Source organism: Sceloporus undulatus, chromosome 7, assembly GCF_019175285.1.
Source record: "Sceloporus undulatus isolate JIND9_A2432 ecotype Alabama chromosome 7, SceUnd_v1.1, whole genome shotgun sequence".
Classification (NCBI taxonomy): domain Eukaryota; kingdom Metazoa; phylum Chordata; class Lepidosauria; order Squamata; family Phrynosomatidae; genus Sceloporus; species Sceloporus undulatus.
This window is the reverse complement of record NC_056528.1, coordinates 13,340,186-13,353,926: the sequence shown is the minus strand read 5'-3', so window position 1 is coordinate 13,353,926 and position 13,741 is coordinate 13,340,186. Positions and strand designations below refer to the sequence as shown.

Below are 13,741 nucleotides of genomic sequence, written 5' to 3'. Positions count from 1 at the left end.
TTATCCAGGGATCCCATCACAAGGCTTTGTTGCAGTAAGTATTCAGTCTGAGAGTCTGTAGGTCAATGGTTGACTTAACCTTATTTGCATTGGTTCCTGTCTGGATCCGTCAAATCCCAGGTGATGGGAAGGGACTTTTTCCTGTCTATGATCCGAGAGCCACTGTTGATCAGGCTAAACTAGATTTAGGTATAGTGCGGCCCTCCAGATGTTGCTGGACTGTAACTCCCAGCATAGCCAGTGGTGAAGGATGATGGAAGTTGAAGTGGCTGCTCCCTTCCTCAGGCTGGGAGAGTGTAACTTAACCCAAGATCAGCCAGTGGGTCTCTGGCTGAGCAGAAATTTGAACTTTGATCTCCAAGCATCTGGTCCAGTACTCTAACCATTAGACCACACTGGCTGTCTATTTTAGGATTGATGGGGTTTGAAAAAGTAGCCCTTTTGCAAATGGGGTTCCAGCCTCATTGACATCCCACTGCCCCTTTGTTGAGTTCCCTTTGGAGGTGAGCAGGAAGAGAGGGGTGGGGTGGGGCAGTCGGTCAGACATCCTGCTGTCTCCCCCCTCACCCCACATCTCTTTCCTTCTCTCCCCAGGCGACCTCTGCCCCTCTGGTTCCTCCCGCTGCGCCACTATCGCCCTCCCCAAGAGCACCAGGAGCCTGAGAGCTCTGAACCGCTAAGCTTCCTCAAGAGCCCTGCCAACCCCAAGACGTGGAGTGTGAGCCGGTCCATGGGCAGCGATCATCAGCAGCCGCTGTGGCGGGTGGCCCTGCTGAGCCTGACATTCATGGCCATTTTGTTATGGTGTGTCCTGCGTCCTGAGACTGAAGCTGACCGGTACCTGGAGACTATAATGGAGGAGGACACCCCAGATCAGGAGTCTCAGCCCCCCTTATCTGGACAGGAGAAACCTTGACAAGAGGATGTGGGGCAAGAACCCCACAGAACTCTCTGGACTAGGCAAGACGAGTCGATGCTAAACCCAAGCTTCCCTTTGACTTGGGTAACTGGAGACGCTTGGTGGTGGGTGGGTCGGAAAAGGAGAAAGGAAGGGAGACATAAAGTGAAGAAGACCATCACTCAGCCAGCAGGAGAGTGTATCTCCTCAGGGTTGCTTGTGCCATTGGAAGAAGTTCTTTCTCTAAACAAAATGGACATTCTGAGCTTTTCAGTGGATAAAATGTAGAAAAATGGATGCTGTTCTGTGTTGTAAGCACACTCCCTTTTGCAAAAGAAATCATGCTTGTTATATTTACCATGTAAACCAAAGCTGACTATACTAATGTCTGAGAGCTGAATTTATTTGGAGATTTGTAAACTAATCCTTTTATGGTGGGGTCGATGTAGAGCAAAGTGTGCCCCCAGAGCTGCTTCTGAGCTCCCTGGGCCCCCACAGATTTCAACACAATTTTTAAAAAGTGGAGCCTTTAAGAACCTGATTTGACTTCAATTTACACCGGTGGACATCTGGTGCCGAAAGCAGCATTGCAGAGAGCAAGGTGTTGGGCCAAACAGATAGATAACAATTGCTCTTCTCTTCATAAGTTTCTTCCTACCTTGCTACTTAACAGACACCTTGTGCCTGGAAGTTTACACAATATTGTCTTCAATAAATGTCTCCCCAAAAATACAAACTGCCTTTTGGTTTTCACATTGACCTTCACAGTGCAATGTCTCCAGTTTGCACCTCCTGAATTCAGGACCAAGTCAGACTTTTGGTCTATGTATGCCAGTACTGTTTACACTGGCAGCATCTCAGAGGGTTAAGCAACCATCTTTCCAAGGCTGCTTGAAGATTACAGGATTGAAACTTGGACTCTTTCAGCTATTACAATTTTGGAGAATGAGTTTCAATTATATCTGGATATATTTATATTCTGTTTGCTCACAAAATAGCCAGGCTTGTGAATAACTGGATCTGTTCTGAGTGGACAAAATGTACAGTGTTGAATGTCACAAACGCCAACAAGCTGGGATTTCTAATTTCCTTCTCTGTCCCATTCTTTACCCTCGCGTGCTTCCAGATATGCTAACATTGACTTGAAAACACAAGAGGCTTATGAGCTGGCTGTGAGAGGATTAATTCGCCCCATGGAGAAAAGCCCACCCTTGATCACAGCAGTGCGATGTCTCCAGTTTGCACCTCCTGAATTCCAGCTGGGTATGGTTCAGGCTGTCTCTCTTATACTTAAGGCAGGTTTCTGCAATTGTTTTTAAATCAAAAGCCAAATTTCTAGTCCGTACAGTTATCAACCTGGGTCACCCACATTCCATTTTAACCTCTTGAACATACAGACTGTTCAAATGCAGAATAGACTGCCTCAGAAAATAGATGGATTCTTTCATTAGAGGTTTTTAAGCAGAGGCTAGATGGTCACCCTTCGGGGATGCTGTAGGAGTGGATTTCTGGCACTAGATGACCCTTGAAGTTCCTTCTAACACTTGTTTCTTCAGTGAAAGTGTATTATTTATTATTAACTTTATTAATTTGCCAGAGAGATTTCTTTTGAGCCAACTACTGTGATTTCCCCCCTTGTCCTCTAGAAATTCACTGCTTGCACGAGACTCAACAGTATCTCCGAAAGATAGTTCATGAAATTGGGTTGGAGCTGAAGTCATCTGCTGTGTGCACACAAGTCAGAAGGGTCCGGGATGGTGTTTTCACACTGGAGGATGCCCTTTTGAGGACGCAGTGGAACCTGTCCAACATCCAGAATGCCATCCTGAAATCTAGGCTCAAAGTTAAGAGTGAGATTGAAAAGAGCCTGGCTCACCAAGAGGACCTCTGGGCTGAAAATGAGGAAGATGGAAAGACCGAGGATGGCCAGACTGATGGAGAAATAAGGCAAAACAGGGGAGGAAATACCTTGCTGACAGATTCAGTGATAAAATTAGGACCTTGTGCTTGGAAGACTGGTTAAGCTCAAGCAAGGAAAGTGTCCTGGAGCTCTAACCATGGATTGTTTTGTACCTCAACTGTTAAATCTCACCTTCCTATCATGGACTATAAAAAGCTTTCCAAAAGCTAGTGCCACACCTTGGAGAACTCCTTGCTTCCCTGCACCTTTTTTCTTTCTATTAGGGACAGTTGCTGAACATGTGCTGATGCAGTGGTTGAAATGTCCACAAAAAGATTTGTGAGCCAAAATCAATAAGCCACACAGAGCACTAACCTGACTGTTATCTAAGTGTAGCTCTAAATTCTTCATATCAGGTTGTACCGCTTTGTTAAGTCCTCCCACAACAACAAAACTCCTCTTGGTGGAGGTTTGTTACTGAATGCAGTTGCAAAGATTTGATTTGTGTGTTGCCAGCTTCTCTGGTATATAAATTGTCCATTTTCTCTAGTATATAAGCTCATTACTGTTTTATTTCAGTTAGTATGCCCTTACACCAGAGGGATGCATTAATTTATTAAAGTCAAGATCACAAGATGATTTACAAGATAAACAATACAATAAAAACATCAATAACACACAAAACAAGGTGTCCAGAGTTCAATAAAGCTGGTAATTTGGAAAACACATTGTCCACTCCAATGCTTGGTAGATAGCAAGGTCAACAACTTCTCCACCTTTTAAAATTAAGGAAGGGAGAATTATACCATTGATCCATCGTATTTCTTGGAAAATCTGAACTTGCAGTACTTTTCACCATTTTGTTCAACAGATGCCATTGTTTTTGTATTCTTTCTAGTCATTAAGATCCAGGTCAAATGCAGGGTACAGGTCCTTTGTGGTGACCCCTCTGATCACTGCTAGAAGAGGGAAAAACAGTAAGGAATACCTGAGAAGGTGTGTCTGCCGTTACCTTGCACTCATGTATCTTTGCATTCACTCTGGTATATTCAGCTTGGACAAGCAATGGCTCCCTACCCTGGTTATGTCATTTCAAATTATCCACTCTTGCCCTACAAATCCAGCACTACAAGGGATGGGGAACCAGTGGTCCTCCAGACTTTCTACCATCAGTGCATATCCAATGGTGAGAGATTATAGGAGTTGCAGTCTGGCACATCTGAAGTGCTATATGCTTCCCATCCTTGAACTGCATGATTCCTGTTGGATCGTGAAGCTGATGTTGGCTTTGTGTGCTCCATGGGATTACGACGGGTGGAAATTGTATGGCCTTGCAGGTGTCAGTGGGCAATTTCCAGAAGCTCTAGCCCACATAGCTAACAGTGAGATACGGTAGGAGTTGCAATCCCACAGTATCCGAAGGTCCACATCCCAACCATTGGACCATAACAATAAGAACTTCTAACAGTGATGTATTTTTCTCCTACGTTATACCAACTGAAATTTTCCTCTGAATGCTTAAAAAAGAAGCTGTACACAAACGTAATTCCTCATTTGGTTCTTACCCAGTCTGCCTAAAAGCATTTGTCCGGTATCTTTTATCTCATTGTATTCATGGAGTAGAGCGATGTGGCTTTCTAATTCCTCTACGCTGTATCCTCTGTGAAGAGAAGAAATCAGAAAAGGACACTAATTGGTTGCAATTCAAAATACAATAGATTCAGTAATCCAACACACACCTTCTGCTCTCCCCTCCAGCCTTTCATAGTTCCTCTAATCTTTAAGTAACCCTTGGACTGCTGAAGTTGCTATTCTTTCCTGTTATAATCATTTTGGTTCCTATATTTTTTGTGCCAGATCTATACACCACACACCAGATACATCTTATGTTGTATATCAGAAGTGAGCAAGTACATACTCAGCTGATAGATGTGCTATTTCTTGGTCTAAATAAGTACTTTTGTTCTTCAGCTCTTCAATCTCCCGCTGCAGAGTCTCTTTATCCATAGGCTGGCAGGCCCTTGGAGACGGAACCTGTGGAGCAGAGACAGGTTTAATTGTTTTTGCCCAAAGCCATGAATATAAAGCATTTCGACACACAACATGAATGGCTGGGAAATGCACATCCAGTTAGAGAAGAGCCACAGGGTCAAAAAGCAGAATCAGATGACTTTTCCATGAAGAAAACCAGTCCTTATAGAGGAAAGAAAGCCACAGGAGTCTGATCTCTTTAGTTCTCTTGGCAATGTCAGGATCACCAGTTTTCATATGGTAAAAATAATAATTTGGGTTTCCCAAGTGTTCACGATTGCAGGGACAAGGCAGAAAATGCCATAAAATGCCCAAGCGCAACAATTTGAGACGCTCTTTCCCCCCCTTTCCAAACCTTGCTCAAAATCTAATCTGAACATAATAATAATAGGTTTGCGTCCTACTTTCTACAGATACTTACTGGAGACTTGAAACTTGCATTGCAATTTCTTTGGGTTCCAGCCGGAGTCCTGAAAGGAAAAATTAGAATAGGAATCCTTAAAAATCCCTCAGATTGTAAACTCAGTTGATAAGAAGGAGACAAATTTTCCTGAACTCCTTGCAGGGACGTAGCCAGGATTTTGGGAAGGGGGGGTCCAGACTAAGTGCCACCATTATAATGGGACTTGGGCACAGCAGCGCGGCAGCACATACCATTCATTGTATCTAACGGAAGGGGGGGTCCGGACCCCATGGACCCCCCCCCTTGGCTACATCCATCCCTGCTCCTTGCAGCGCTAGATTTCTATTTGCAAGGACTTCTTGTTTGACTATAGGACAGAATTCAGAACCTGGATCTGAGAAATAGTGTAGTGTATTCTATGTCTGAATCTGCATGGCAGAAATAATCCAGTTTGACACCGCTTTAACTCTCATGGCTCCATGCTAGGGAATATGAGGATGCGTAGAGCTCTCTGACAAGAGGCAGCTAAATGTTTCACAAAACTACAAATCCCAAAATTTGATAGCATTGAGCCGTGGCGGTTAAAGCGGGACCAAAGTGCATTATTTCTGCAGTTTGGATGCAGCCTATGAAGCTACCAGCTCTTCCTCTTGCATCAGAGTGGCCGGATGTCCTCCTTTCCAGGACATGTCCTCCATTTCCCACCTTCTGTCCAGAAGAAATTCCAAAATGCCCTCCATTTTGAGCATGGCAAAGAAGCATAAACTTTCAATGAGTGCGTTGAGCTTTTCTTGGGGCATGTCCTCCATTTTGCAGTGCCTCTGCAGGCAGGACATCTGGTCACCCCTGCCTTTACATGAAAGAACTATGGGATGCTCCCAGAGACACCCGTGTCCTTCTGTTCACACGTTTCTCTCCAAAGAATGCGAAAGGAAACTTGCTCTGGATTAAACTCACCTCTTAAGGAAGGGTCTAGGCGAGGGTCCCCCCTTTCCTCCTGGGCTTTGCTCCCATCTTTGGCCCAAAGGAGAGGCTTGGTCCAGCTTGGCTCCTTGCAAATTTCCCTCCTTGCAGCAGCTCCCAGCCCCTTCCTTTTCATGTTGCATCTTGGGATTTGTAGTCTGAGGAAGGAAGGAGAGGGAGGAGAAAATGAACATTGATTGTAATGCATCCTGGGACTTTCACTTTGCATTGCTCGATGGGCTTTGCAAGGTTTTTTTTTTTGGGGGGGGGTATTAAATCAATAAAGCTATTAAATCAATAAACTTGCTACAGTTTACAAGGCTTGATTCATTTGTTGCTGCAAAATGCAAAGACTTTCCAGAGGCTCCGTGCCTTTACTTAGGCTGCATCTGCACTGCAGAATTAATCCAGTTTTGGTTTATACACCAAATTCATATGTGTATGAATTTATATGTTTAAATTCATATATATATATATATATATATAAATATAAAAATATAAATTCATACACACACACACACACACATGGATATAAATATAAATTCATTTACATAAATACAAATATATGAATTTATATTTATACATATAAATATGAATATAAATATAAATTCATATATATATATTTAAGAAATTATATTTATACATATATATGAAGTTAAATATAAATATATATACACATATATATATATATATATGAAATTATGTTTATATATATGTGTGTGTGTGTGTGTGTGTGTGTGTGAGAATATATATATTATATATATGAATTTATATTTCTATATTTTCAGCTCCATTTTTTCCCTCTGGCATGTCCTACATTTCATGGCACCTTGCCCTACTTTGCAATGAGGGCTTCTGGTCTTCCTGACCCATGATCCGAGTCAAATATAAAAGGCAATGCATTAAAACCCTTTTACTCCATGCAGAAATGAAATAAAAACCCGGGACACTTTTAGTTTGGAAGCTGAGCAGAAGTTCCTTCAGAGGTTTCCTAATTCATGTGAAACGGCGGATGGGAAATCTTTGCAGGCAAACATATCTGGAGCTGGTCTTTCAGGTAGAGCAGCCAGCCCTTCCCTTTGAGTCATTATTTAATGAGCTTCTCACAAAGTGGGAGTAATTTGGGAGGGAAAGGATGGGAGGAAGAGAAGCGTGGAGCTTTCCTCTGGAGGCTTCTCTTTGCAGGTCTTTTCGGAGCAGACCCAAGGCTGTTGCCAAGGCCTTCTGCTTGGAAGTGGACTCTGCTGGTGCCTGAACCTTACAATGGCATTGGAGCCCTTCGCCACAGACAAGGGCTGCGTCTGCATTGCAGAAATACTGTTGGCCCTCCACATTTGCCACTTGAATAACTTCGCTTTGGGCATCTGTAGCTCCTCCGGCGCAACTCTGCTAAATGCTGACGATAAGAGTCGCCTTAGAGATTCCTAGAGAAAACACTTTGGTAGACATTGGACGTCATCAGACAAGGGAAATTGGAGGTATAACCCAATGGCAATCCAAACACAATCATGGTGTTTAACATTATTGCGTGATAGACTACCACATGCAATTTGGGGCAATGGCATGCTATTTTTGGGCAATGGGAAGCCAGTAAATTCGCTGAACTGGCCCCACTTTCTTTTGATTTGCAATTAAGAGAAATTCCTCACATGAGACAAAGTCCTAACCAGCGCAATTCTGCTTTTAGAGGGGTCCTGCATCCCTAACCCCAGCAAATGTAGAGGACCCACCCTATTGCAGTTTTAACACCCCTTTAACACCTGCCCAGGTGCCATGCTACTTTGGCACTTTGAACTCATTAGGCTGCAGTTGTGTGTATGTATATGCATGCAGCGTATACAATATACGGTATATACTGTATACATATATACGTATGTATGTATATACACACACATACACCACTGCAGCAAAATGAGTTCAAAGTGCCTAAAGGCACATGACAACAAATATGTAGGTAGAGCCAGAGAGCGAGTGATAGTGAGTGTTGTATTCTTCTACCTAATATATTGTTTCTGTGTGCCTTCTAGTTAATACAGTACACGTGTGTATATATATATATGTGTGTGTGTGTGTGTAAGTAGTAAATGTGTACATATATATGTATAGTATTCTGTCTATCTACTTACACATATATTGTTGTGTGTTTTCAAGTCAACATATATATATATATATATATATATATATACACACACATTTATATATGTATATCTATACAGTACTGTACCTGTACTTTAAGGCACACAGTAGCAACATACGCCTAGAGACTAGAGGGAGGCAGACTAGACCCTACTGAAGCCGATTTCTACCTTTTAATCCTGAGGTAAAAGCCTAAGTGGGCGGGGCGACGCCACAATGAGATGGCGGCCGTGCCTTGTGCGCGTGCGCAGTGGGCCTCTCCCTGCCCCTCCTCCTCGAAGGAGGCGGTGCCAGTTCCGCGCGTGCGCAGTGCCAGTCTCCCTCTTGCGCCGGCGGAGGCGGAGCCTCTGGGCCTGGCTCCGTCCCTCCTTCCTCCTTCCTGCTTCTCTGGGCCTCCTTCTTCTCCTTCGCTGCGGCTGACGTGGCCCGGGCCCGGCTCGGATCATGGCGGACGGGAGCAGGCAGAGCAAGCTGGCCGCCGCCAAGAAGAAGGTGAGCGAGGAAGGAAAGACATAAAGGGCGGAAGGGGAGGCCTATTTCCCCGCCTCGGGATACGACGACGAAGCCAGGCCTCCCTTCCCTTTCCTTCCCGGGAGGGTGATTATTTCTCCCTCTCCTCCTCCTTCTTCCTGCCCCAGACACACCCTTCTGTGTTTTTGTCTTGTAAGCCGCCTTCCCGGGAGAAAGGCGGCCTGGAGAGGACATAACTGTGTAGCATTCAAAGGCATCGCCCTGCTTAATCTGTGCAGCATGGATTTTCCCATTGATGCGGCCTAGGATCGCATTGGCCTTTTTAGCTGCAGCGTCGCACTTCAGGCTCAGTATGGAGAGAGAGAGAGAGAGGCACTTTTGAAGCTCAGCGAAAGGGTTGGCAGCAGGAGCCTTGCCCAGGCTTCAGTCTACTGACCAAATGCATCTGAGGAAGTAGGCTGAGGTCTAGGGAAGCTCCTGCTGCCAACTTCCTCCTTTCACTCAGTCTGAAAGGTGCTACAAGATCTCTCTCTCTCTCTCTCTCTCTCTCTCTCTATATATATATATATATATATATACTGTATATGCTGAAATTTCTACACACACACACACACACACATATACGTATAAAGAAGCCAACTTCTTTATTTCAGTGAGTCTCAAAGGTGCCACAAGATCTTTCTACCTGTATGTATGTACATTATGCTGAAATAAAGAAGTTGGTTTCTCTCTCTCTCTCTGTCTCTCTCTAGAAGCCAACTTCTTTATTCCAGTGAGTCTCAAAGGTGCCGCAGGATCTCTACTGATTCTACAGACTGACACATCCTTTCCCCAGCATTTAGCCATATTCATATAATACCTTACGCAATGAATGAATGAATGCAGGGCTGTTGCTGTTGTTGTGTGCCTTCAAGTTGTTCTTGGGGCAAGATTGGTTCAGAGGAGGTTTGCCTTTGCCTTCCCCTGAAGCTGAGAGAGCATGATGTTTTTTATGTGAGCCTTTTGTGGGGTTTTCTTGGCCAGTTTCCTCATGGGGGGGGGTTGCCATGGCTGCCATCTTGAGGCTGAGAGAGTGTGACTGGCCCCATTTCCACGGCTGAGTAGGAATCAAACTCTGATTTCCAAAGCTGTCATCAGAGGACTGTGTCACACTACGCTCTTATAGGGCTATTATTCCACTTTAACTTCTGGGATTCTGGGGTTTGTAGTTTAATGAGAAGGCTAAATGCTGCTCCCTAAACTGCAAATCCCAGGAGTCCACAGCCAGAGCAGTTAAAGGGGAATACTAGCGCCATAAGAGCATAGTGCGATACTATCTTTAGTCTGAATTGTTTAAAGAATTGGGTCAGACCATCCAGCCGCGTGCGGCGTCTGCTGTTTTCCTGCCAGTGCCCCCAAGATGGTCTTGTGCTTGCAGACCTATTGTGCAAACGCTTCCCCAAATAGCCACACTGTTGTGCAGTGTCCTTTGGGATGCACTGTGACCTTGTGACCCCAGGCGCCTTTTACAGTTTTGCAGATGTGATTATTTCCGGCTTGGATGAAGACCTTCTCTCTAGGAATGCCTAGGTCCTCCTGCGCAGCTCTGCCAGATGCTGGCCATAGAGTTGTGCTGGAGAGCCTCCTAGAGAGAAGACGTCTCTCAGCATTTGTAGCTCCTCTAGCAGGACTCTATGAATTTGCATTTCCCCTCCACATTCACAGGGGATCCTTCACCCCTGACCCGCTGTATAAATGTGGTTGGAAAACTGTTAGTTGCAAAATTGGAGCAGGGAATTGCTCAAGCTCATGCACAGATATGAGTGCCTCACGCCAAAGTAACCTGTCTGCGCTGGCAGAGGAGCTTTTAATCTGTGCCATGAATGGGTGCCCAATTGACCATGAAGGTCAAGGCTGGCCGCCATGCCCTGCTGTTTCCTGACTTGCCTTCTTTCTCCTGCTCAGGGAACCTTCTTGCCCTCCCATCTCAAGAAACCAGACCCTTTATTTGGCATTGGGTCAAGATAAGAAGAGAGGGATGGTTGCTGTAACTATTTGCTCGGCTCTTGAAGTTACAGAAGCTGACTCCTTCCTTTTTCAAGAGTCTGTTTCATGAATAATCTCATAATTTTCCCAGGAGGAGGCCTGCTGTCCGTCTCTTTCTATTACTGGAGCTGGAATGGAGGCAACTGAGAGGCCGGGGATGGGAAGTGCCTGCCCCTCTTTATCTAGAAGTCTCTCATAACTGGGATCATGGAAGAGACAGTCCAGCAACATCTGGAGGGCCACATATGTCCTAGCCTTGTTCTAAATGTATAGAGAAGCGGGATGAGAAGTGGGCGCAGCCAGACTTTGTTTTCTCTGAGGGTTAGTGTGGATCCACTCTTGACAGCTGATGTGAATTTGCTCAGGGCAGTTCATTATGGAATGCTATTTATAAACTGCCATTACATAAATAACATGCCCAGGTGGCATGACAAGTGGCAAATGTGGTGCAAGCTGAGAAATAATTGTCTTAATTTATTTCTGCAAATAATAATTCTGAAATTGCCCTCCCTGCCAGATTGAATAAGCACACGGGGTCCTCTTCCTAAATCGCTTCCGGATTATGCTTTTGTTTGAGGCTTGAACAGAATCATCGACCTGGAAGGGGCTGCTTAATTTGTTAGGCTTCATTTCTTCTTCTTCTTCTTCCTTTTCTCAGCTCAAAGAATATCAACAGAAGAATAGCCCTGGGTTGACACCGGGAGCCAAGAAGAAACGTAAAGGTAAAGAAGGAAGTAGACCAGAGACACCGACTAATGATGGCAGAGAGTCTCCTGAAAACGTGAGTGGCTTACTTGCTATATTACACGCTCTGAAATGTTTCTCTTCTGCTTAAAGGTACTTTTGACACTGTAAGGAATTGAACAAGGCTGTGTGTTTCTCTTCCTTAGCTTTAGCAGAACAGATAAAATCAGGTTAGATTTGGTTCTCCAGGTTTAGTCAGGGAATATTTAATAAGGATGCTTTGGAATTCGCCTTGGGGTGAAGGACCTGCATCTTGATCCTAAAGAGACGATATGCAAGTGAGTCCCATTGATTTCAGTGGGATTTACTTTCCATGTTGAGTCTTTTTAGGACCTCAGCTTTTTGTTGATCCTTTCTTGATCCTTTGGCTTCAGGAACCCATTGATCAATGTTTTCGTTCTGTCCCCTTTTCTCAGCTGTTTCTCTTTCCCCTTTTCTTTCGCCTCCTTTAGATTCAGAACATTCTGAAGGTGCTGGTGTCAGACCTTAACCGCTCCAATGGGGTAGCCATACCTTCATTGGACAAGAGAAAGGTGAGGCAGCATTCAGAATCTGTCCAGCTGGCTTGCCGTTCGTACTGCATGCTTCTGGTCCTATTTATAAAAATCAGGGCCTTTCTGTGGGAGTGGGAGGAAGACAGTCTCACTTGGGGATCTTTGTGGTCAGCTGTGTGAGTGTTGTTGTTGTTGTTGCCACCATTAACGCCGAGCTATTTTTGACCCGCTCCCCCCTCCCACAATTGCATTTGTGTGCACTTCCCTTTGCTTAGTTCAGATTACAAACTGTGAGGAGCGACAGTTCCTTGGACTTGTAAGAGAACTTTGCTCAGGGCAGCTGCTTTGGAAATATGTCAGGCATCTCTGAAGAGGTTGGCCAGAGGAAGCTGGCCCAACGTCTTCTGTTTCCAGGGTGAGGGTGAATGGAGGCGTAAATGGCATTGTTCGCCATGGTCCTGACTTCTCTGCTTGCGATCTTCTTTTCTCTCTGTCGCTGTCTCATTTAGAAGTGCCTCACCTCAGAAGGACATGTTCTTGCTCATCTTGAGTCAAATTGTTGGCCTAGTTGTAGATGTGTGGCTTGTTCATGCCAACTCGTGTTTTGGCAGATGATGAAACTTGCCTATGCGGCGAAGTCTGAGGACTAATATATATTCAGCAACGCCCAGGCAGGAAGTGCCTTCTTTACGTCATGTATTCCTGGGGGCCGCTGGCATACATGTCTGTTAGGAAGAACAAGCTTCCATTTTTGGTCCATTTCTGCAGCTCAAATTCTGCTTTACCAGACATAAAATAGAAAGCACTTGGCTTAAGTGAGCTGCGTCTGCTAAGGATTCTTTTCCTCCACATTTCCTTACCATGCTTTAGGAATAACTTTTTTTTCTGGGAAGGTCCTGTATCAAAACATGGGAAGACAAGTCCATGTAATTTGTTTTTTGTATTATGATACAAAACTAACAAGCAACACTTTTAGCCTGGACCTTCTTGGTAGTTCAGCTAGGATAGATCCATTGAACAAGTTGTCAAACGGGGATTCAGCCATTAAATTAAAATTCCCTTGATTCAATAGACCTAGTCTGTTTGGGGCTAAAAGTAGGTTTGAGGCCTTAAGCATGTTAAAAGTTCAGATTCCCTTTTAGTGTTTGGCTCATGACTAGAATTGTCCTTTGTATTGGATAAGATCGATCTTCCAGTTATTTCTCAGGAATTACATTTCATTGCAGACATTGCGATCCAGAGAGGAGAGAGCTACCCTTTGACTTGAGAAACCCAAATGTAGTTCTGGCTTATTCATGGCCAATCCGTCAGCTTCTGTTCTCCAGTAGTGATATTAAAATAATAGAGGCCTGCCTTACAGACAGCATATTTTATTCATGGATATATTTGACGTGCCTGCTTTGTGAGCACAGTACAGTCAGTGCGACTTTCCACAAATAGAAAAAGAACAGTGTTTTAAGAACTTTTTATAAAATGCATAGTAGCAGACTAGAAAAATATTCCAATATACTTAAAAACACACAACACAGCACAGTTTTCTCTGTCAGCCTAAAAGCGGGCAGTGACAAAGCCAAGCATCCCTCTCTAGAGAAGCCTTTCCATAATCTGGCCTCAGTGGAAGTGGGAAAAGGCACTTTCACTTCCATCAGCTCAAACTGGGAGACTGTCAGGAAGGA

General features: G+C 44.4%; 3 protein-coding genes across 10 annotated transcripts in view; 2 read left to right on the top strand and 1 right to left on the bottom strand.

The window, feature by feature from the left end:
• TRUB2 (TruB pseudouridine synthase family member 2) overlaps nt 1–3,385 on the top strand; it is a 6,146-nt gene extending 2,761 nt beyond the window's left edge. Inside the window, 3 exon segments of the mRNA XM_042478839.1 lie at nt 1–34; nt 2,025–2,161; nt 2,545–3,385. The exon segment at nt 1–34 is cut by the window's left edge and continues 1 nt beyond it. Coding sequence (XP_042334773.1) covers nt 1–34; nt 2,025–2,161; nt 2,545–2,921 — 548 coding nt within the window. The 3' untranslated portion in view covers nt 2,922–3,385.
• Nucleotides 3,386–3,391: 6 nt separating this feature from the next.
• The window catches only part of SWI5 (SWI5 homologous recombination repair protein), a 13,567-nt gene continuing 3,217 nt past the window's right edge, over nt 3,392–13,741 (bottom strand). The window contains exons 1-6 of one of the 3 annotated variants that reach the window (XM_042478852.1): nt 8,322–8,350; nt 6,190–6,353; nt 5,251–5,299; nt 4,717–4,832; nt 4,364–4,458; nt 3,392–3,757 (exon numbers count right to left, since the gene is read on the bottom strand). In XM_042478852.1, coding sequence (XP_042334786.1) covers nt 3,693–3,757; nt 4,364–4,458; nt 4,717–4,832; nt 5,251–5,299; nt 6,190–6,338 — 474 coding nt within the window. In that variant the 5' untranslated portion in view covers nt 6,339–6,353; nt 8,322–8,350 and the 3' untranslated portion in view covers nt 3,392–3,692. Of the gene's footprint in view, nt 3,758–4,363; nt 4,459–4,716; nt 4,833–5,250; nt 5,300–6,189; nt 6,354–8,321; nt 8,351–13,741 lie in introns of those variants that run through there. The other 2 variants (XM_042478851.1, XM_042478850.1) reach the window with 2 other exon arrangements.
• Nucleotides 8,669–13,741, top strand: part of GOLGA2 (golgin A2) — a 25,242-nt gene continuing 20,169 nt past the window's right edge. For 5 of the 6 annotated variants that reach the window (XM_042478807.1, XM_042478808.1, XM_042478805.1 and 2 more), the window contains exons 1-3: nt 8,669–8,823; nt 11,486–11,608; nt 12,024–12,104. In XM_042478807.1, the coding sequence (XP_042334741.1) occupies nt 8,776–8,823; nt 11,486–11,608; nt 12,024–12,104 (252 nt within the window). In that variant the 5' untranslated portion in view covers nt 8,669–8,775. The remainder of the gene's footprint in view (nt 8,824–11,485; nt 11,609–12,023; nt 12,105–13,741) is intronic. The other variant, XM_042478806.1, reaches the window with a different exon arrangement.